At 41.9% G+C, this 24,704-nt stretch overlaps 1 protein-coding gene across 3 annotated transcripts in view; it reads left to right on the top strand.

Moving 5' to 3' along the window:
- Positions 1 to 24,704, top strand: part of TRAPPC10 (trafficking protein particle complex subunit 10) — an 83,069-nt gene that overhangs the window by 43,880 nt on the left and 14,485 nt on the right. For all 3 annotated transcript variants that reach the window (XM_061627518.1, XM_061627521.1, XM_061627517.1), the window contains exons 11-15: positions 4,826 to 4,917; positions 6,777 to 6,917; positions 15,984 to 16,096; positions 17,323 to 17,837; positions 24,336 to 24,477. In XM_061627518.1, the coding sequence (XP_061483502.1) occupies positions 4,826 to 4,917; positions 6,777 to 6,917; positions 15,984 to 16,096; positions 17,323 to 17,837; positions 24,336 to 24,477 (1,003 nt within the window). The remainder of the gene's footprint in view (positions 1 to 4,825; positions 4,918 to 6,776; positions 6,918 to 15,983; positions 16,097 to 17,322; positions 17,838 to 24,335; positions 24,478 to 24,704) is intronic.

The following is a 24,704-nucleotide window of genomic DNA, read 5'->3' as shown; positions in this document are numbered from 1 at the left end:
GCCACGTGCAGTTTAAAGTTACTAACCTTGAAGATGGTGTTCCTGGTGGCAATTACCTCTGCTCGGTGGGTGTCAGAGCTCGGGGCTCTCTCTTCTGATGCTCAGTTGTGTATCTTTCACATGGATAGGGTGGTCTTGAGGACAGACCCCTCCTTCATTCCTAAAATCAACTCACTCTTTCACAGGGCTCAGGAGGTGCCATCATTTTGCCCAAATCCTTCTTCCCCTAAGGAGAAGGCATGGCACACTCTGGACATGCATAGGGCTCTGTGTTTCTACCTGGACAGGACGTCAGGGTTTAGAAAATTGGAAGCACTGTTTGTATCTTTTGGAGGGACCTCCCAAGGAGGTAAGGCTTCTCCCTTCTCAATTTCCTGTTGGCTTAAGGAGGTGATAGTTCAAGCCTACCAGTTTTTGGGAAAATCTCCCCCGTGGGGGTTAACAGCACATTCTTTGAGGGGGGCTTTCACATTAGCAGCGTACAAGGGTAGCTTTCCCATACTAGACATTTGTAGGGCAGCAACATGGGCTTCTGTTCACACCTTCGCTAAACACTATAAAGTCGATTTGTGCGCCTCTGTCAATGCAGCCTTCGGGCGGAGAGTCTTGCAGAGGGTGGTTAAGGTGTGACCTGCATTACCGGAATCCCACCCTGTTTAAGGGCTCTGGTATTTCCCAAGGCCAATGACTGGCCTCCAGGAACCTCTGGGGAAAAACAGAAATTCTTACCGTGAATTTCTATTCCCAGGGGTTCCTGGAGGACACTCCCCGCCGCTTCATTCCGGGGTTTTTGGTCTATGCAGGTCGGGGAGTTAGTGGCTTCTGCCAGCGCCCTACATGTGGGGTGGTAGTTGGGGCCACAATTCCTGGCAATTTCTACTCCTCTCTTCAGTTTCTGTTCAAGTCAGGAAACATCGGATGGACTCCAACACTCAAGTCAGGTGATCTGGGGGGGGCAAAGGGGTGATCTTGCTTGTCCAGCCAGTCTGGAGAGAGCGGGATGGCCCCTCCCCCAGGGTGAAGTCATCAGAAGTGGACCCTGCCTGCTGACCCAGAGGCAGGCGCCATTCCCAAGGCCAATGACTGTCCTCCAGGAACCCCCGGGAATAGAAATTCATGGTAAGAATTTCCGTTTTTCTCCTGGAGGCTGGCATAGCTGTCCAGCTGGGTAGCCTCCAGGGATCAGCTTAGAGCTGAGCTGCCAGTGCTGATGACAAGCTGCCATCACCTGGTCAGCAACACCATCCCTCAGGCTTACACCTGGATGAGCCATGAAGCCAGCACCTCTTCTGCAACCCAACTTGCTGACAGCTCAGAGTGCTGTTTTAGGTCCCATAACTGCTTTTCAATTGTTGTTTACCCTCCAGTTTAGATCCCAGGCTCTTTCATCACCTGTAAAGTTTGACAAAATAGGGGCAAAGTTAAACACCAATCAGTGTATTCCTCCCTAGTGTGAGGCCCTGGGAAGGCAAAACACAACAACACACTACCCCAAACTAAACAGAGATAAAAAAATTCCTTCCTGTCTCCACCTGATAATTTATTTATTTATTTATTTTTTAAAACTTATATACCGCCCGACTAGCAATAGCTCTCTGGGCGGTGAACATAAATACAATAAAATACAATAGAATACAAAAACATCACAATCTAAAATCAAATTTCATAATCTAAAAAACTGGATAAGCTAAAATCAAATTACAAACATTACAATCATTAACAAAGAATTAAAATGCCTCGGAGAAGAGAAAGGTTTTAACTTGGTGCCGAAAGGATGATAGTGTCGGCGCCAAGCGCACCTCCTCGGGGAGACTATTCCATAGTTCGGGGGCCACTACTGAGAAGGCCCTTGATCTTGTCACCGCCCTCCGGGCCTCCCTATGGGTCGGAACCTGGAGGAGGGCCTTCGTAGCAGACCGTAGTGTACGAGTCGGTTCATAACGATCCCAGACAGACCGTGAAACACAAAACTTAAAAGGAGAGTGGATGGGTGTGACACACGGTTTAAAGTCATGACCCAGCTCTGTTGAACCAAAAGGGAGAGTCTTGTTTAAATACTATCTGTCCATCCTCTCAGCCCAAATAAACCAATTGCCATCCTTCACAACAGCTAAAGTGTAAAGCCATTGGCTCTCTTCACTCCTTCCAGCCTTGCAAAACCCCACCTGACAGAGAAGGGCCCTCAAGGTTGCTTTACACAAAATACTATTTGGGGGGTGGGGGATACTACTAGAACAAAAGAAGGAAAGATCATTCTTTTTACAGTGAATTGGCTAAAATTTTGAGATGGATACAAAATGCTATTAAGCCCGCATGTTTTCCCACTAAAATGGGTAATGTAGGCTTAAAAATGGAAATGGCCAAAGGCTTTATAATTTGGAAAACATGGGGGTTTTAGATATATAGATTTTATACATCAAAGTAATATGCTTGATGAATACTCAAAAATCAAAAAGGATCTAAATTATGCACATCCTCCATGGTTTCAGGACTTTCAGTTAAGATTCTTGATCAACAAATATCTGAAAGGTGACAATATCTTAAGAGATTTTGAAAAACTAATTACAAAGAACCAAGATAATTTATCATTAAAACTATACAATTTGCTTTTACAATATGACATGGATCCAGAACAAGTAAAAGATTTTATTATTAAATAGGCAAAGGACATAGGGGAAAATATGCTGACGGATATGGAAAAAACTATGGAAAAAAACTGATTCTCTTTATAAGATAATGGCTAGATTCTATGTAATCCCTGTGATGATAAATAGAATGAATAACAATTATTCCAGTAAATGCTGGAAATGCTTTTTTTAAGTGGAGATTATCACCTCATGTCAACTTGCAAAAAAAATGGAGAAAAATTGTTTAATGTAAGTAGCTGGTTATGAAATTGCAGTCGATCAAGTGTTTTCCTTATTGAAACACGTAGAAGGCCTAATGAGGCAGGAACACATGGAATTAATCTCTCATGTGATAGCAGCAGCAGTGTAATTATAGGCAAAGAAATGATAGTTACAAATCATGCCAACTATACAAGAATGGTTGGAGAAAAGTATGGGAATTTGCTGTAACTGGTGAATGGACACATTACTTAAGAACCAAAGAAGAATGTCAACAACAGGATAACATTGTGACTTCTTTTATTGAGTATTTAGATGGAATATTTTGCTTCCTTATCTAAATGGTGGCTTTTCAATGTTTTGAAATACAAAGGCACATCTGTAGAAGTGCGTAAAAAACATAATGGTTACTGGTGTCAAGAATGTTAGCTATTGTTGATTTGATGTTTGACACCACTGAAGCAGACAGTAGGATGTTCTGTGTGTGTTTTTCCTTTACTTTCTGATGTGATAGCTGTTTTTCTTTGTAATGGTCTAATAAGAACAATAAAAAACAGCAAGGAAAGCAATTACACTATCCCTGACAGATTACTGTCAAGCCTCTGCTTGAATACCTCCAGTGGAGGAGACCTGGTTAGGAAGCTTCTCCTAATGTTTCACTAAAATTTGCTTCCCTGCAATTTCCATTGAAATTCTAGGTTCTAGTCCTAAATGTTTGCTCCATCTTCTGCGTGACCGATCTTCAGATATTTGAAGATTGCTGTCATGTCTCCCATTAACCATGTTTTCCAGGCTAAACATACCCAGCTCTTTCAACCATTCCTCGCTTAACAGCTTTCTAGACCAAGAGCTGGATCATTCTTATACTGAGTATGAATGATCCACCTCTTGATCTAGAAAGACCATAATATACAGAATATAAGAAGTTTGGTTTTGAAGTTTATTTTATGTAGCATTTTACTGAGTAATGTAAGCCAAAAAGACAAGTTTTTGCCCCAAGGAGTTTACAGTCTAAATGTCCTTAGTTCCACTTCAAAAGGAGAGAAGAGTAACAAGGAACTGAAAAGGAAAGAATGTTGGAGCACAGGTGGGCAGCTCCTGACTCTGCCTGAAACTTCCCTGTTCATTCCATCAGAATTCCTTCCTGTTCATTTCCTCCTTTATTTTTCATGGCTTTTTAACAATCCCTCCCCCAAGGGGAGGTTTTACTTTAGATAAACACCTCCTTCAATTTATTTTTTTACTTTTTCCTGATTGTATAGCTTGGGGTTGAGAAGTCTGTCCGTCGCCCAAGCTGTTGGAGAAGAAAGTGATTGGCTTCTGCCTTATAACTGAATGCTTGTACCATACTAAAGGCAGAGAAGGAATTACTTTAACTGGCTTTCCATGACAATAGCTGTATTGGTATATCTGTATACCTATTTGAGAGTAGCACCACCAAATTTAGTAGGCTTTCTTCTGAGTGAATCTGCATAGGATTAGGAATTGTCATCTGATTTAATCATGGAGAAAATTGAAGCAGGTCAATATTTATTCTGGATTAGTTAATCCAGAACACTTTTATGTCTGGCTTTGTCTGGCTGTGGCTAATGCTGGGATCCGACCCCCAACAGATTACTCCCAAAAGAATGTGGCCCTTGACAGAAAGGCTGCTTGCCCATGTTGGAGGCTTCACTAACTTTGCCCAGTATTTCTTGCCCTGCATATTTCTATCATGAGTGACTAAAAATAAGCCAAACTCTAAATGGCATAGTGTTGATCTTGTATGTGTAATTAACTTTGTAAGACATTTGCCAGATTTGTTCTAAACTTCCTATAGGTAACTGACAACTTCCAACAGTGCAACCCCCCCCCCCAAAAAAAAAAACATTGTGCTCAATCCATAGGACATAAGCTTCTGAATATATGAAGGTTAAGCAAAGATCTGCTGTAAGATGGCTTCTCCTAAAGGCTTTTTTCTTCTCTCTTCTCTTACATAGGATCTTTCCCATGCCACTATTGAAATGTACAAAAACATTGGAAGAACTCGCTCAGCAAAGCTTGTTGGAAAGGATCTGGCAGAATTTTATATGTAAATATTTTTTTAGAATTGTTGCATTTTAAAGAACAACCTGTATCAGGAGAGGGACAGGGGGAGTGCATCCCTGTTGATTCTCCTTGATTTCATTGACCATGATACCCTGCTTGATCATCTCTGTGGGTTGCAGTTGAGAGGCATGTAGTTACAGTAATTCCATTCCTACCTACAGGGCTGTTTCCAGAAAATAACATTGGGGGACTCTTGCTGATGCCATGACATGTATGTTCTGGGGTCCTGAAGGATTCCATTATGTCCTCATGCTGTTCAACATGTATATGAAGCTGCTGGATGAGTTCATCAGGGAATTGGGAGCAAGGAGTCAATAGTATGCTGTTGACAAATCCAGGTGTACTACTCTTTGTTGGAGTCAGGTGAGGCCAGCAGATACTGGCCTGGTGTCTGGAGGCTGTAATGGGCTGAATTAGTATCAGTATGGTAAGACCAAATCCTGACAAGACGAAAGCCTGTAGATAGGCAGTTCTTTAGTCTGGGAGTTGGATAGGTTGTCTTCTCTGGATACGGTTGCACTCCCTTTGAAGAAGGAGGTACATATTTGGTGGTACTCCTTCATCCAGCACTGTCACTGGAAGCAACAGTGGCTTCAGTGTCTTGGAGCTACGGCTGGAAAAGATAACCTGGCACAGTGACTCATGTTCTGGCAACCTTCTGTCTAGATTACTGTAACACACTTTACGTGGGGCTGCCCTAAAAAATGACCCAGAAACTGAATGTGCGGAGTATGGCTGCCAGAGTATTGACTGGGGCAGCCATGGGGAATCACATTAAAGATGATACTCAGAGACTTTAATTAATTAATTAATTAATTTGTATGCTGCCCCATAGCTGAAGCTCTCTGGGCGGTTTACAACAATTAAAAACAAATATACAAATTTAAAAACACATTTTTAAAAAAAACTATTTAAAAACATTTTATTGGCTGTGTATATATTTCCAGGCTGAATTTAAGGTACTGGTGTTACCCTTTGAAGCCCTAATTGTCTCAGCATCCAGTTATCTGAAGGAATGTGTCTCCTGTTATCAGCTTGCTCAAGTTCTTAGATCTGGAGTGGAAGCCCTTCTTGTGGTCCCACCATTAGGGGAGATACATCATGAGGTGATATGCGATAAGGTCTCCTCTGTGGTGGTGCTCAGATAGTGGAATGCCCTCTCCTTTGAAGAGCAGTTGGCACCAACATTGTTGGCATTTTGGTGCCAACTAAAAGCCTGCTTGCCTGAGCCTTTCAGGGATTTTAGTTTTGCTCTCTGGGGTTTGATTTTATGGACTTTCATCGGTTTCTTTTGTTGACTGATTTTAGTGGAGATATAACCCACTCTCAGGTCTTTGGATGAAGAGTGAGCTAAAAATATATTAATAAAATAATAAATAATTTCTAAGTGTGTTAAGAGGCACATTCGGCATATGCTCTGCAAAATAATTAGAAACAAGAAAATTATTAATAGGTTAACCAGCTAGCTTCTCCATGTTAGAGCACCAAAGATTCTCACTGAAAATTGTTTTAGCTCTCCTAAATAATTAAGTCCCTAAGAACCATTCCCTTTTGTGTGTATGCATCTGAAGGGATATGGAATCTAAGACTAGGAAGAGGAAAGTGTTCTGTAGTTTATGGAAGGTGCACATACAGGTTAGTATTATCAAGTACTTGTGACCTGAATTCAGGATATTCTAACAATCTGCCACATACAGAATAATGTAAAAAATATGGATTGGGTCACTAGTTACCTACTCTATGGTTCATATTTACAAGAGAAGCACAGTGTGGAAAAAACGTTTCCATTAAAAAAAAATTGTGAACTTTTTTTCTCTCCCTCTCTGTTACTCTCTTCCCAAGGAAGAAGAAGAGTCCTCAAAAGGCTGAAGTTTATCTTCAAGGAGCATTAAAAACCTACCTTGCAGAAGGATGGGCATTGCTTATTACACATACACGGAAGCAGCTAGCAGAATGTCAGAAACACCTCGGACAAGTGGAAAAGTATCCTTCAGAAGAAGGGGAACATCTCAGATTGGTGGCTATATATGTTTTGGCCTATCTGACTAGGGGAGGGTGGGTAGCAGAATCTAAAATAACTTATAGTGTAGCAGACTGCACAGTACTATCCTCCAAGGATTGCGTACAGTTGTCAAAAAGCATGAAAACGCTATTCAAAGTCAAGCTTACAATTTTTGTCAAAAGTTAGCAGTTAGAACCACTAGACTTTGCACATAACCACCATAGAGGTCATGGTAGCTATTTGGAAATGTTAGCTGAAAAGAAGATGGGAATGATGACTATAGAGTGATATCCAACTAATTCATACTTAGAGCAGACCTGTTGAAAACAATGGACTTACGTTTACTCTATGAGCAAGAGGGAGCCCCTGCGGACAAAGCATCTCAGCCCTGATGATGTGTTAAGGGAGCAAGCAAGTTTGGCCTCAGGGTGAGGAAATAATGGCATTATACTGCTTTCTTTGTCTCCCACTCTGCTTTTTTTGACAGATCCCAAACTCCCAAGTTAAAGAAATTAAATAAATAACAATAATAGGTATGCAGGTAGAAAGACAGTAGGGCTGTGAGGGCTACCCAGTTTATTGTACAGAATGTCACATGTACAACCATCTGCCCTCTGGTCAGAAGTTGTGGGTATGTGCTTGGTGCAATGAGTTCCAGGCCTTCAGGAAATAAATTGATTCCCTTGAGTTCAAAATGTCCGACCTGAAGAAATGAAGAGAATCAGAGAGGTTGGTGGATGAGGCCTTTGTGGGTGTTACAGTGGCGTTCCCAGAATGACTGCTCCTCTGCTGTCACAGGAGAAGGAGGCCGTTTCTCTTCCTCAGAGTGAAATGATCTCTTAGAAGGTACCCATTCCTTGGGGAACAAACAGATATTTCCTCAGAACATATATTCCCTCACACCAAGGATACCCATCTGGAAAGCAGGGAGATTTTAATAGTGGGCAATTTAATAATTAGTGACATCTATGTTGGGTTTGTGATGGCTGTGTAGACTGCATGGTGACTTGTCTGTCTGATACAAAGGTTGCTGAGGACATGCATAATCTGGCTAGCTTTGTAGATGGTATTGGGGAGGAATCAGTGGTCATGGTGTATGTTGGCAATAATGATATGGAGAATAGTAGTCTTGCAGCCCTGGTTGCAAAATCTAGGTTGGAGGTTGAAAGCTGAAAGCCAGAACCTTTAAAGTAGTTTTCTCTGAAATGCTACCTTTTCCACACACAGGGCCAACTAGCCAGACAGAGTTGAGGAGTGAATTCCTCAATGGTGTCAGGAGGAAGGGTTTGGCTTTGTAAGATATTGGAGAAAGTTTGGGGACACGCTGGGACTGTATAAAAGGAATGGACTCCACTTGAACCAGAATGGAACCAGACTGCTGGTGCTTAAAATAAAAAATGTGGAAGAGCAGCTTTTAAATTAATCACTAGGGCATGAGTTGAGGAGCATCTTGTTAGAGAGAAATCTTTTAAGAGTTGAGAGTGAAAATGTTTGTCCAAATGGGGATGGCATAGAACTAGGCAATGAAAGTGCAGGGAAACGTGACAGCAATTCAAAAAGGTCAGAGTGCTGTACCAGAGAATACATGAGCCAGAGACATTGGAGAGAGACACCATCATAGTTTGTAGCCTAATGCTAGAAGCCTTTGAGCCAAGATGGGTAAGCAGGAGTGCTTGGTTTTAAACAGGGTGGATTGATTTAAATCAAGTTTGTCACTTAATTCTTACATATTTCTTAAACAATGGTGCAAAACTGATTACTAAGACATGTTAATTTACAGCTCAGTATAGCATTTTACAAGGAGGGTACACTTTGTGTAATTGTTCAGATAATTTGATATTTATTAATTTAGAAAATAGTACATGATACTGCCTGTGTCAGGCTGCAGATGCTTGTTTTTTGATAAAACAAATATAGAATGCAGTTCCCTTGGGAAGCTGAGTTACGCTGGAGTAAAACAGGGAATAGACTTATGGCATCGCCATTATGATCTTCCATGATATTCCAAAATAAGGGGCATATTATGTAATGTAAAATAAGAAAATGACACCATGGCAGCTTTTCACTGTATCTTTCTGTACCATAAACATGGGTTATAGATTCTAAACCTAGTTAACTGATTAAACAAGACATAAGAAGCTATACTTTTTTTTCTATTAACATCCAACATAAGTTTGTCAAGTAACACTAATACTAAAAGGCATACTCTTGATGAACAATGCATTCCCATAATGCATTACAAAGTAAATTATTCAATTTACTAACCAGTTGATCCACATTGTTCTTCAGACATATCTAAATCATTTTCTCCCAATAAGCAGGTTTCATTATGTTTCATCATTTTTCCAACTATTCCCTGCATCTCCTCCTTTGCACTGTTTACAGTTTGCACATTTCCTTTTTTTGCTCAGGGAAGGAATTTCTTCAAGATATTCTCAGATAGGGTCTCTCTTATGCCTAGAAGCCATAACAGTTCTTTTACGGCAGAAGTGGCGGGGATATAGGAACTGGAAGCTGTGTGTGTACTATAATGTCTTCCCTTTTTTCTTTCCAGTCCTCTCTGCTCTTCCTTTCTACTCTGCCTCCAGCTGTCCTTTTCTATATTGTCTCTGTCCTAATTTCTTTGCCTTCTGTGGCCCAACTGCACCATCACATAAGCTCAGAACAATAGTCTCATTCCCATCCAGGCTGTGTCTTTGCATGTGTAACTTTTGTCAGAGAAACAGAAACTGAAAGTCCAGAACTTCCATGAAGTGAAAGTTTGTAATTAGGCTAGGCAAAGCCATTCCCATGAGATGAAGAACTAAAATAATGCTCATGTTTGATTGGTAGGTAACTCAATGTGCATGAATGTGATGGAACCATTAATTCATTTTAATAAGACTGTAAGTGTAGTTTTAGCATGTTTGTAACAATATGGAATTGAATGAGAGAAATTTACTATTTTATTAATAAATAAAAAATCTGATTTAAATATTAAAAAACCCTTTTTAAAAACATCACTGATGTTTATCCACCCTGATTTTAAAGGAGAGCACATATGGTGGGCATAGTGGAAACCTGGTGGAATGGCGATAACCATGTCCCAAAGGTTATATCTGGATACAAACTTTATAGGAAGAATAGGTAAAGGTGTACTCGGAGCAATGGAGGAGAATAAAAAGACAATAAGGGATGCAAGAAAAGAATTTGAGGAGCATAGTGCTAAGTTGTTATTTTTATAATGTTTTTAATGATTTTAACGTGTTTGCCACCCTGGGTGCCTTTCAGAGGAAGGGGAATATATAAATTGAATTAATATTAAATATAAACATTAAAACCAGTAATATAATATATTTTAAATACATGAGAGGCAGGAAACCAGCTAGGGAGGTGGCTGGACCTTTTGATGACAAGGGAATCAGAGGAAAAGCTGAATGAATGTGTTGCTTCTGTCTTCAGTACAGAAGATACAGTAATACCTTGCATTAACGTACTCAATGGGACCAGAATGAGTACGTAAACCGAAAATGTCCTTAAAGTGAAGCACTACCTTTTAAAACTTTTTTTTACCTCTTCTTCATGCGGAGCCTCAAAGCCCCCCGCTAAAGCCTGCACTGCTGCGCCTCCCAGCTGATCGCGATCGCGTCTCCCAGCTGATTTGCAGTGGCGCGATCGCGTCTATTTCCACCCCCCCGCGCTAAAGCCTCTGCTGCTGCGCTGCATTTCTGGAGAAATACAGGCATATGGAGCATGTAGTTATAGCGAGGCGACGTTAAGTGGGGTATGCCTGTATAGGGCAGATCCATGTGCCTAAGTTAACTACCTCAGGGAGGGAGTTTGAGGAACGAGGGTGACTTGTCTCTAAGATTGGCTTGTGTACTTGGTGAATGGAAGCGACCAATGACACCAGTTTTTAAAGCGGGATCCGGTGGGGGGGGGTCTGGGAAATTAAAGGTCAAGTAGCTTAACATCTGTTCTGGAAAAATTGGTAGAAAGCATTATGAAAAATAAAATTGACAAGCATAGAAAATAAGTCTATTTTGCAAAGATAAGTCCAGTCTGTCTAGCTTTTTAGAGTTCTCTGAAAGTGTCAGTAAGTATACAGACAAGGAAGATCAGTAGGCATTGGTTAGGGCCTATCAAAAGCTTTTTTGAAAGTCTTAAGTATACAAAGACTCCTGAGTAACCTTTGCATTCATGAATTAAGTAGACATGTCCTCTTACGGATAAGTAACTAAAAAAACAGGTAGTATAGAATAGGAATCAGTGGACAGTTCTCACAATAGAATGGATTTCGGTGAGTAGGGAGGTAAGTCAAGTTTGCTGATGACAAAAAGGTATTGTGAGAAATTCCAAAAGGATCTCTCTAAACTGGATGTTGGGCAGTAAAATAGCAAATACGATTCAATGTATGAAAGTACAAGTGATGCATATTAGGGCAAAAATTCCTGTCACATATATGCTAATAGTATCTGAATTGGCAGTGACTGACCAGGGAAGAGAACTTGTGGTCATTGTTAATAGCTTGATGAAAATGTTGACTTGGTGTCTACCATTTATGAAAAAGACAAATTTCATGGTAGGAATCATTAGGAAAGGGACTGAAAATAAAACTGCCAATATTATAATGCCATTATACAAATCTATGATGTGATCGCACTTGGAATACTGTGTACAGTTTTGGTTGCTTCACCTAAAAAAAGAATATTGTGGATCTGGATAAGATTTGGGAAAGGACAACCAAAATGATAAGGGGATGGAGCAACTCCCCTATGAAAAGGCTGGCTTTTCAGTACTCTCACAATTTGGGAAATACTTGTGAGCCTCCCAGTTTTATGTAAATTCAAGTTAGCATAAGGAATATAATATCAACATAATTACTACTAGTACTATTAAATAACAATTACTAAACAGGTTTATTTTTAAATGTAGAATCGGGTGCTATAATAATAATAAATAATTTAATTTGTGGGTCGCCTATCTGGCCAATGGCCACTCTAGGCGATGTACAATTTAACAACAATACATTACATCATAATAAAATACATCATAAAATACAATATAACAATAAAACAATAAAACAGTTCCAGTACAGAGTAGTAGGCTATTCGTTGTAAAAATTTAACCCTCCCCGTAAGTCCCAAAGGCCTGTCTGAAGAGCCAGGTCTTCAAAGCTTGGCGGAATACATTCAGGGAAGGGGCATGTCGAAGGTCATACGGGAGGGAGTTCCAGAGAGTGGGGGCCGCCACTGAAAATGCCCTCTCTCTTGTCCCCGCCAACCTAGCTGTTTTAGTTGCCGGGATTGAGAGAAGGTCCTGTGTGGCTGATCTTGTTGGGCGGCATGGTTGGTGGCGCTGGAGGCGCTCCATCAGATAAACTGGGCCGAGACCGTATAGGGATTTAAAGGTTAATACCAGCACCTTGAATTGGGCCCGGAAAATAACTGGAAGCCAGTGTAGGTCGAACAACACTGGGGTGATGTGTTCCCGGCAGCGACAGTTTGTAAGCAGTCGAGCCGCAGCATTCTGTATAAGTTGTAATTTCCGGACCGTTTTCAAGGGTAACCCCACGTAGAGCGCATTACAGTAATCCAGCCGAGAGGTGACCAGGGCATGTACCACCAGTGGGAGCTGATGAGCAGGAAGGTAGGGCTGCAGTCTACGAATGAGGTGCAATTGATACCAAGCTGCCCGGCTCACTGCCGAAATCTGAGCCTCCATGGACAGCTTGGAATCAAGAACAACCCCAGGGCTGCGGACCTGGTCCTTCAGGGGCAATTTCACCCCATCGAACACCAGGTCAACATCTCCCAACCTTCCCTTGTCTCCCACGAGTAGCACCTCAGTCTTATCAGGATTCAACTTCAGCCTGTTCCTTCCCATCCATCCACTCACGGATTCCAGGCACTTGGACATGGTCTCCACAGCAGACTCTGGTGAAGATTTAAACGAGAGATAGAGCTGAGTGTCATCCGCATATTGGTGACACTCCAGCCCAAATCTCCTGATGATTGTCCCCAGCGGCTTCATATAGATATTAAATAGCATGGGAGAGAGGATAGAGCCCTGTGGCACACCACAATTGAGAGGCCAAGGGTCTGAAACCTCCTCCCCCAATGCTAACTGTTGATGCCTGTCGGAAAGAAAGGAATGGAACCACCGTAGTACAGTGCCTCCTATTCCCGATTCCTCCAGACGATGTAAAAGGATACTGTGGTCGACAGTATCAAAAGCCGCTGAGAGATCGAGGAGGACAAGAAAGGTGAATTCTCCCCTATCTAATGCCCTCCTCATATCATCAACCAGAGCGACCAATGCTGTTTCAGTTCCATGTCCAGTCCTGAAACCCAATTGGTATGGATCCAAATAATCCGTTTCATCCAAGTGTGTCGACAACTGATTAGCCACCACTCGCTCAATGATCTTGCCCAGGAATGGTAGATTTGAAATTGGGCGAAAGTTATTCAAAACTTGGGGATCCAAGGAGGACTTCTTTAAGATGGGCTTTACAATTGCCTCCTTGAGTGCTAATGGCATTACACCCTCCTCCAAGGATGCATTGACCACCGCCTTAATCCCCTTGCCCAATTTCTCTTTGCAGCTCACAAGGAGCCACGATGGGCAAGGATCAGTTAGACAGGTGGTAGGCTTCACAGTCGAGAGCACCTTGTCCACATCCTCAGAAGGAAGAGGTCGAAACCGATCCCATTTGACCGGATTGCAACTGGCCAACTCTGTTTCATTTACTGTGTCCACGGCGTACGGAATTGAGCTCCGTAAATGTTCGATTTTGTCGGCAAAGTGCTTTGCTAATTTGTCACAGGAGGCCTTAGACTGTTCCAAGGGTTCCTGAGCAACTGGACCGACCAGGCTTCAGACCACTTGGAACAACCTCCTGGGACAGCACTCTGCGGACGCAATAGAGGCAGCGAAGAACCTCTTCTTTTCTGCCTTTATTGCCACTTGGTAGGCAGTTACTGCTGCTCTAACCTGTGTCCGGACATCTTCAGAACGGGATTTCCGCCACCGGCGTTCTAGTCGTCTCACCTCCTGTCTCAGATTTTGCAACCGTGGAGTATACCAAGGTGCTAACTGAGTTCTGTTCAGGGGGAGAGGACGTTTCGGCGCCACGCGGTCCAGAGCCCTGGTGATCCCCTCATTCCACTCCATCACCAGGGTATCGACCGTGCGGCCTTCAGCAGGTCCCAATTCCCCAAGCGCAGTCAGGAATCCTTCTGGATCCATTAGGCGTCTGGGGCGGACCATTCTAATAGGTCCTTTTCCCCTACGGAGGGTGTGTGGTATCGAGAAGTCTATATTTACCAGATAGTGGTCTGACCATGACACAGGGGTGGAAGAAGCCACCCCCAACTTCAGAACACTTCCCTCCCCTCCCAGGACAAATATAAGGTCGAGAGCATGACCGGCTACATGGGTGGGCCCAATATTACTAAGGTGCAGTTCCCAGGAAGCCATGGTTTCCAGGAAATCCCGAGGGGCTCCTACGAGAGTGGCCTCAGCATGTACATTGAAGTCCCCGAGAATTAACAGCTCTGGGGACAACGCACGTACAGCCGAGACCATTTCTAGCACCTCGGCCAGGGATTCTGCTGTGCAGCGGGGTGGGTGGTACACAAGCAGGATCCCCAAACTGCCCTTCGGGCCCAACCTCCAGTACATGCAGTCAACAAACTTAGTCCTATGAAGAGGAGGTCTGGTAAAAACTAGAGACTCCTGATAGATGACTGCCACACCCCCTCCCCGCCTTCCCACCCTCGGTTGTTGTGCATAACGGAAACCCGGCGGACACATGGCCTCAAGAATGGGAGCTGAGGCCTCATCCAGCCAGGTCTCCGTAATACATGCCAGGTCTGCTTGCCCATCCAAGATTATATCATGGATATGCGATGTTTTTTGTACTACAGACCTGGCATTACACAACAACAATCGAAGTTTGGTAGGAATCCTGTATCCCCCAGTTGTCGTCTGGTACTGAACAGACCCGGAACATGGGATGGGTATTACACATCTATCCCGTGTTCCCCTCATCTGGCATGGTCTGCCAACAGTACCATTCCAGCGTCTGCCGCCCACTCTTTCTATAGTTTGGCCCCTCACCCTCCCTGTCACATCCCCCCCTGACTTGCACATGCCCCTGTCCCTGTTCGCCAATCAGACAGGCCACCCACCCTAAAACAATAATGAGCCGGAGACCCGCCTCTAACACTCTGATACTGCTAAATTAAATTAAAATTAAAATTAAAAATCATTACAATTCCCCCACAACCACACATCCATACATCCCCACAGTCAAAATCAGCCCAAAATCAACACAAGTAGTCCTAGTCTTGGCAGTGGTGGCAATAATAAAGATGACAATCTTCCTTCGGTTGCTGGGCCGCACCCAGAGCCTGGCTGCCCTCCGCGGCGCTCCCACCGCCGCCGGGCCGATGTCCTCCATGGCTCTTCTACGCTGCCACCCCGACCGTTCTCCTGGCGCCTCACACCGAGTCCAGGGCCCGGCTGTTTTCTGCGGCGCTCTCACCACCGCCAGGCCGTTACTCGCTACAGCCCTCCACACCACAGGCAGGGGGAGCAGGCTAGGCGCTCTCCCACCACCACCTGGCTGATGTTCTGGCCGTCCGTCACACTGCTCCCTCACTGCCACCAAAACCAGACCCTAAGGTAGGGGGGATGGCCATAAAGGGTGGTGGGCTTCTCAGCTCAACACTACCCCCCTCTTATAGTCCCAAAAGGTGTTAAAGGGGGATAAACTTGATGTTAAAAAAGCGGCTTACAGAGCTCTGAGTAGAAGGCAAATAGAGTGTTGTAGTTCTCTCTCCCCTCCCAACTGTTCTTAACGCCGATCTGTAGGCTAGAGGCTGCTGCTGGGTGTGAGAGGCAACCAAACGCTGCTAGGATTATCAGGTAGTGAAATTATTTCATAGATATTTCATTTTTAAAAACTTTTAAGGTAAATAGAATACTTTGTTTTTGCATTAAGGTGGTGCATTGTGTATATGTATATATACTCCTTTGTCCATAATTTCTTAACTTTATGTCAGCTATCTTCAAACAAGCAGTCTTTTAGCTGCTGATAATAACTTAACAGAAGAAGAACGCAATCACTATTGCCAAGAAATATTAAATTTTGCCAAACAACCCTCAGAAGGTGAAGGTAAGGCTTTTGAGAGAGTTTAGTTGTAAAACATTCACTAGACTATTTTCTTTCAAAAGAAGCTAGGCCGGGGTAGGGAACATTGGGCCTGGGGATCAGGTGCAGCCCTCCAAGCCCCTCTGTCTGGCCTTCAGGACTCCCCCCCAGGCCACACCTCTCACTGACCCTGCTTTGCACCCTTGTTGCATTTTTCTACTCTGACAATGCCTCTCAGTTTGTCTCAAAGGAGGATAGAGTGTGGTGTGTGATGTGTAAAACTAGCAACTGTACAAAAGTAAAAATTACATTAATTGCCACCCTGGGCTCCTACTGGGAGGAAGGGCAGGATGTAAACCAAATAAATAAATAAATGCTCTGCGCACTTTAGCCTCTGGCCCTGCCTACTGCTGGCAAGTGTGTGAGAAATGCCTGTTCAAAACTCAGAAGCTGGGGGTTATTGAATAAGTTGTTTGGAGATGGGGCTTTAGTGCCCTTGCAGTTCTTTGTCCTAATCATGAAGAGAGACAATCAGAATAAATTATGCAAAATATACAAACAACAGATTAAGTTACACAGAATACAAGAAATTGTGCAAATGTGCTTAGGTTGCAGAATTTGGCTTTTTTTTTTTTGCAAAGTTAACCCACCTTTGGGCTGTAACCAACATTAGTGATATTCAGAGTAGTCCCATTGCACTTAGGTCTATTAATTTCAATGGGATACAGTACATTATATATTACAGCTGGGATTCAGCGAGTATTTTGGTGAGGCCAAAGACTTGTGTTAGATTGCAAGATGCCATAAATGCTTTCTGCTCTGAGTCTGAGGACAGAGTGTGCTATTAATCTTTGTTCTTAGAGTTCTACTGAGATTGACAAGCTAAACGATTGTTTCCTCTTATAGTTTATTTATTTTATTTTATTTATTTATTTATTATACTTTTATATCACCCCATAGCCGAAGCTAACTAAAAACAAATTCAATTTAAAATACATCTTTTAAACAATTTAAAACACAATTAAAAAATTTAGAACAATATAAAACACATGCTAAAATGCCTGGGAGAAGAGGAAAGTCTTGACCTGGCGCCAAAAAGATAACAGTGTTGGCGCCAGGCGCACCTCGTCAAGAAGATCATTCCATAATTTCCATAGTTGTTAGTTATTGCTTGAATGGGAACATTGTTTTTATTACACTTATATGGTCAATAGAGTTTAATATAAATCCTATTTTATGTTTGTTTCTAGGTCAGAAAGTTATACTGTCTATGCATTCCTTTGCCCAGCTGAAGAATCTACATTTTGACCCTCCTAATGCTGTGGTTCATGTGGGTGGAACCCTGTCTATTGAACTGACGTTGGCAAATCAGATGCCCACCCCAGTGAAAGTGGATCAGGTTGCTATTAATGTCCATTTCAGCATTGAAAAAAATAGCTACCGGAAGACAGCTGAGTGGCTTACAAAACACAAGACTTCCAATGGTATTATCAGCTTTCCGAATGAGGTTGTAGGTCTCTCTCTATCAAGAAGTAGCTTGCCGATGTTGGAGTTGTATGAGATGTATGAAAGGAGTCCCTCGGATAATTCCTTGAACACAACAGGCATCATCTGCAAAAATGTGCACATGCTGTTGCGAAGGCAGGAGAGCAGCTCTTCTTTGGAAATTCCCATGGGGCTAACTCTGGAGGATGGTGCCCATGTTTTAAAATGTAGCAACTTAATACTGGAACCAGGGGTCAATAAAATAACTTTCAGAACCCAGGTATGTTTTTATGGAAGGCAAGCTGTAATGCAGTATTGGTCCCTTACCTGAAATTTGCATCTCAGCTGCTTCCTCCTTCAGCCCTTCTTGTGCCTGGCCTTGACCTATTTAGAAGAAAGGCTTCTAGCCAGGATGTCTGTCTAGTTTTTTTTCCTGGCTGGTTCTGTGACACTTATCTGTAGGAATCTAGGATTACTGTTAGCAAAATATTTTAACACGTTATTTTCAGTTCTTGTTGCTCCTCTAAAGTTTAAAACCTTAAAACTAATTTGCTGGAGTTAATCCATTTCTCTCCCAACTACTGTGATTCATTGTTAAACAACCTACAGAAAGGTAAGTTTTTATGGTTTTAGTGAAACTTGCTCAGAAGTAATTGTAAGATGTTTAAGGTGGTGAACTTTTTACAGGGCATTATTCTACAGAATAATATCTAGAACAGGGATTGCCAACTTTTATACACACACACACACACTTTAAATGGCAGGCACTTCCTTTACCCGTGGAGGGACTTTTCTGGATGTGTATGGGGGTGTTCAAGTATGTTTGTGTGATTGAGAGATGCACTTGAGCAAAGAGAGATGAAGAAGGGTGTCTGTGAGAGAGAGAGAGGTGAGGAGGGAGAGTTATGTATGTGTATGGACTGTAATAGAGGGAGATATGTATGTGGTATATATGGGGGGAGTGTGTGTTGTGGTTAGAGAGAGAGAGAGAGATGAGTGTGCGTGTGCATGCTGTGTGCAAGAGTGAGTGTGGTATGGCTACCTTGTATGTTTTTCTTGATACTGCGGAATGCTCCATTAACAGACAGCAACAGATTGTGTGTGTGTGTGTGTGCACATGGGAAATCAGTATTGTGTGATCTCCACAATCGGTAACAATAGGCCATGGCTGACTTCCCACGGCAAGCATGAGGTTGTTTGCGGGGTGGGGAGCAGCAGTGACTATACTCTCTAATTTTGTGTTACTCCATGCCAGCCATTTTGTGACTGGTGCCCACAAGCTTTCTCAACATTCAAAATGTCCCTTCTGAATCCCAAAAGGTTGATGACCCCTGATATGGAAACATTAAAAGGTCTTCATTTTAATATATTGAGGCTTTCGGGGTAGCAGCATGGATTTTGGGAAAAATATTTTTTATGATTTTTGTGCTTATAGCTCCTAATATTCACCACTCATTTGCGCTTACTTCTGATACTGACTCTTCTCTAACATAGGATTAATACTTCAAAAATTAACTATGATATACATTTAAAGGCAGACATGATGTAGCCATAGGGCTATTTTAGACATCGGTCACAGCACTAAACTATGTATGGTGAGGAGCAGGCCTCAGTGTCAATACTTTGAGCATGTTCAGCACCACACAGCTATGTTTACGTATGATCTGGATGCTTGTGCATTAAAATGAGTGCACAGTTCGCTTGATATTTGAGGTTCTTCTAACCCCTAAAGAGGCAGAAGCATATTTGGGCAAATCATACATACAGTGCCTTGCCAAAGTAGTCAGACCCCTGACCAATGCTCTCATATTACTGAATTACAAATGAAACATTGTAATTTCATTCTGATATTTTATTTTGGACACTGAAACTCAAAATCAGTTATTGTAAGGTGACATTCGTTTTATGTTGGGAAATGTATGTAAGAACTATGAAAAACTGAAACATGTTGCTTGCATAAGTATTCAACCCACACACATTAATATTTGGTAGAACCACTTTTCGCTGCAATAAAAGCTTTAAGTCTTTTGGGGTAGGTATGTACCAGCTTTGCACACAGTGTCGGAGGGATTTTGGCCCATTCCTCTTGGCAGATTCGCTATAGGTCATTCAGGTTGGTTGGATGTCACTTGTGGACCGCAATTTTCAAAGAGCCCACAGATTCTCAGTGGGATTGAGATCAGGACTTTGACTGGGCCACTGTAGGACATTCACCTTTTTGTTCTTGAGCCACTCCAACATTACTTTGGCCTTGTGCCTTGGGATCATTGTCCTGCTGAAAAGTGAATTTTCTCCCAAGCGGCAGTTTTTTTAGTGGACTGAAGCAGGTTCTTTTGCAGTATTTCCGTGTATTTTGCTCCATACATTCTTCCTTCAATTTTAACAAGATGCCCAGTCCCTGCTGATGAGAAGCATCCCCACAGCATGATGCTGCCACCACCATATTTCACTGTAGGAATGGTGTGTCTTGAGGCATGGGCAGTGTTAGGTTTGTGCCAGGGCTGTGGAGTCAGAGTCGTAAGCAATTTTGGGTGGAGTCGGAGTCAGTAGAAATGTACCGACTCCGGCTTCAAAATAAATTTTGATTGACAATTTTTTTAAAATATAAATTCACAACTTCAAAGAAGCTTCTCATGAAGTCAGCTGTATTTGAGCATTTCACCATAACTCAAGATGGAAAACATTTTGTGTGTCAGTGCATGACACAGGACCCAGATGAAGACAAATGCTGTGATGCCAAGATCAGCGCATATTCAGGCAGCAATAAAAATGCTCCTATGCGAGCTTCCAATTTAAAAAGACATTTATAGCGCTTTGCAGGGCTGTGGAGTTGGAGTCGGAAGCAATTTTGGATAGAGTCGGAGTCGGACAGTAGAAAAATGGAGTCAGAGTTGAAGGTTTGGCGTACCCACTCCACAGCCCTGCTTTGTGCCACACATAGCACTTTGAATTTTGCCCAAAAAGCTCTAGCTTGGTCTCACCTGACCACAAAACCTTTTCCTACATTGCAGCTGGGGCACTCTCATGCTTTCTGGCAAACTCCAGATGTGCTTTCAGATGGTACTTTTTGAGTCGCGGCTTCTTTCTTGCCACCTTCCTACACAGGCCAGTGTTATGCACTGATATGGTTGACTGGTGCACCATTATGCCACTTCCAGACGCTGAACTCTGTAGCTCCTTCAAAGTGATTGTTGGCCTCTCTCTGGCTTTTCTCACAAGTCTCCTTGTTCAAGCACTGAGTTTTGAGGGACGGCCTTTTCTTGGCGGTGCCTGGGTGGTGTGATGCAGGTTCCACTTCCTGATTATTGATCCAGCTGTGCTTACTGGGATATCCAAACCCTTGAATATTACTTTGTACCCTTTTCCTAATCTATGCATTTATATTGCATTATCTCTCACTTCTGTAGAATGCTCTTTGGTCTTCATTTTCCTTCAGCTCCACAGCCTGACCAATGATTCTTCAACAGTGGGGTTTTTATCCTGACAATGTGACAGCAACTTAATGGTGGAGGCTAGCAGTAAGGTAATTGTGTCCTCAATAGGGCAGTTTCTTTCATCTGTGTAAAGTGGGAGCTTCCATAGCACAGGGGTTGAATACTTATGCAAGCAACATGCTTCAGTTCTTTATGTTTCTTACAAGCATTTCCAACATAAAACCAATGCCGCCTTATAATAATTGATTTTGAGTTTCAGTGTTTCAAAATAAAATATCATACAGAACGAAATTACAATGTACCATTTGTAATTCAGTAATATGAGAGCATTGGTCAAGGGTGTGACTACTTGTGCAAGTCATTGTACATTTATTGTTTGCGCCTGCTCATATGTGACAGCATTTGTTTCATGGCAGGTGAAATGCTCTGGGAGCCTGAACCCATTCCCCACTAAATGTAGTAGTTTAGTTCTAGAATGAATGTTTGGACTAGCCCTTAGGAAAGGGGTGTGTGTGTGTGTGTGTGTGTGTGTGTGTATACACACACACACACACACACACACTGTATATTGCTGTTTCTCTAATTAAATATGACTCTTCTTCATGTGACACTTCTCATGATATTGTTCAACAATTTCAATCCTATCTTAAGCTGAGATATGGACAAGTCTTTTCTTTGTACATGCAGCCCCTTTGCTCTTCCTTTTTTTGACAAGCAGCAATCAGTCCAAGAAATCTTGAACCATCATGTCACATTTTGTGTAATTGAGGAAACAGTTGCTACCAGCTTTAAGACAAGCTAGAATATTAAACCATAGTTTCCCACTTCTGACAAAACAGGAAACTATCGATAATTATAGGCATCTTGGTTTGATTGTGGCTTCTGTAATGAGAAGACCAAAGGGGCTGCATGCATGGGGAAAAGGCTAATGCAAGTTTGGCTTCAATAAGCTTAAGATACAATCATGCAAACTAGACCAGTGGGTTTGAAAAAACATTTAAGATAGTAGTAACACTTTTGCAGCATTTATACTACTTATACCAATTTGAAATCCTTGTAGTAGTGAACGCTTCAAGAAATAAATTGTGCTCTGTGTGTGTGTGTTTGTATGCCCAGTAAAAATGTGTATAGTATGGCTTGAGAATTAGACAGCAGCCTGGTGACATCCCTCAAAATAAGAATTGCCTATATGTGAAAACCTAGCATATCAGTGCCCCGTTCAAGTGTTCTAAGTACCACAATGTCTTGAATTTCATATGTACACGAATTTTGAGGAAGGAGAGGTAGATTGCTCACTTTTTGTCAGTTGTCACTTGCTATAAATTAGCTGATTTGTCTAAAATGGGCCAGGCAATGTATGAAGGGCTGGCCCTGGGATAAATAGCTCCTTGGGCGAGGAGTGCCTTTGGTGCCTCCCTCCCCATGGTCAGTTTTGCAGGTCCACCCAGAGGATTTATGGGGCCTGGTGCAAGCATGATGTTGGGGGCTCTGCTGCTGCCCCCTACAAGGACCCATACATGTGTGTACAAAGCTAGGGGCCACATGCAAGAATTATTGAATGCCCAGGCTACATGTGAGAATTCTTGCCGGCAGCTCCTCCTTGCCCTGGGATCAAGCAGAATGATAGATGTGCTTCATTTTTTTCCTACATAGGGATAAGGGAATAGGGATTGGGTTTTGCTGCTTCTGAGTACCTCCTCCAAATTCCAACCCCATTCTGGCAGAGCTTCTTTCTGCTTCCTGTGCTCAGTCTCGTAGGTCTTCGGGTTGTGGCCTGCTGTTCCCTTTACCTGTTACTCCACCCAGGAAGGATTCCTTCTTTAAGGCCTGGCCTTGCACCACTCCTACGCCTTTCCCTGTGGTAACTGCCTATCCATCAAGAATAACATTGCTCAAAACTGACTAATTTGAAACACTTAAAAATTATTATTCTTTAACTATCGTGAGATCATATAACCTTATTTTAAAAGATTTATAACTCTTAAAAGTGCAGTTAGCTTAAAAAAAACCCAGCGCCTGAGGGCAATGGTCATGATTCATTAGAAACCTGTCTTGTCCAAGCATTGTTATGCACAGAGTGCAGGTCTTTTATCTTCCCTTCTTATGTTTCAGAACTTCTGTGCAAGATTGACTGACTATATTGTATTTGTTGTCTGAGGCCAGTGGTAGCAAGCTGAAATTTTGCCAAAGGACAAAATATATAGCTTTTGCCAGTAGTAGTTAAAGTGGTACACCATTCAGTAATTTTAGTAGTGGTATCATTCAATTACATGTTAGCTACCTCCTGGCCGCAGATAGGAATTGCAAATAAATGAGTTCTGCATTAATATATTACCACAAAGTTCATGAAAATGATTTAAGTGGTAGTTTCACTGACTGCTCTACACCAGCCATAAATACAGATATTGGCTGATGTTCTGAAAATACCACAAACAATAATCTCTTAACAGCATAGCTGAGAACAATTGTTGCTTAGGAGTTTTATCACCTGTTTGGGGAAAATATATACGGATTTGTGCCACAAAACAGACTGCATGCCAGCGTACTTAAATAAACTGCACTTCACTATTTTTGAAGTAAATCAACCTTTTCAAATTTGTATAAATGGTTTTATTGGGTACCAGTAGTAGAAAAATAAAATTAAATAACCTTGAAGTTACATGGTTTCTTTCTGTTGTACATACCCCACAATGATTTGGAGCTGATTCTAAGGATGTGCGTTTATAATGCAGGAGTTGTGTGCGTGGTGCTCTCAACTATATGTAGAAAAAAAAGACATCTTAATAATGGAACATGTGAAGCCATTCTGACACTTGCTATTCTGTACACAAAGTCTGGGCATACCAATAGCCACATGGACATGATATACAACTTATTTTGCATAATTATATGCTGTTTATATTAACTTATTCATTATTATTCAATATTTTAGATGCCTTCTACTAAAAATAAACTCAAGTTGACTTATAGTATAAAATAAACGTTTATAAAAAAATACAAGAATTTAAAACAAAGATAATAGCAACCAGTGAAATAATCAATACAATTTGAAAAGCAAAACACATGTAAACAAGAAAATCTGTGTATCATAACCAGCGCAAAGGAAACCAATTCAAATGCCCACCAGAAAATAATAATGAAATGCCCTGCAGAAGAGGAAAGTCTTTGTCTTAGTGCCTAAAAGCTGTTTAATGCCAGCTTTTTCTGTATACAGATGTTTGTTATTATTAATAATAAATCACTATGTCTCAAGGCAATTTACAGAAATGCCAAATGTTCTGTCAAACGGCCTTTTGGTAAAAACCCTAAAAGTCCTCAAATATTTTTTTTTAAATTTCTCACAGGGCAAAGATCCGGGAACATACACGCTCAGGCAGTTATGCATTTCAGTGGGCAAAATGCAGTTTGCTCTTCCTCATATTTACCCAATTGTGCAGTATGATGTGTACTGTCAGGAGCCACAGCTAAAAGTGGAACCATGTACTGGTAGGTAAATTTGTTTGAAGTTGTACATGTTAATTTCTCTTGCTATATTGTCTCTACTGCCCAGTTTGAAATATGTTATGTAATTTGTGAACTAATTTGGAAGGCTAAATTCTGCATAACTAGCTTGCAACAAGAGCCACTTAATATAAATGCTTAACATTTTGAAATACACTAATTTCAGTGAAATATATTTTGTGTACTTCCTTGATAGTTTTATTGAAGGGCAG

This window comes from Rhineura floridana, chromosome 5 (assembly GCF_030035675.1).
Source record: "Rhineura floridana isolate rRhiFlo1 chromosome 5, rRhiFlo1.hap2, whole genome shotgun sequence".
In the NCBI taxonomy this organism is placed as follows: Eukaryota; Metazoa; Chordata; class Lepidosauria; order Squamata; family Rhineuridae; genus Rhineura; species Rhineura floridana.
This window is presented reverse-complemented; position numbering and strand designations above follow the sequence as displayed.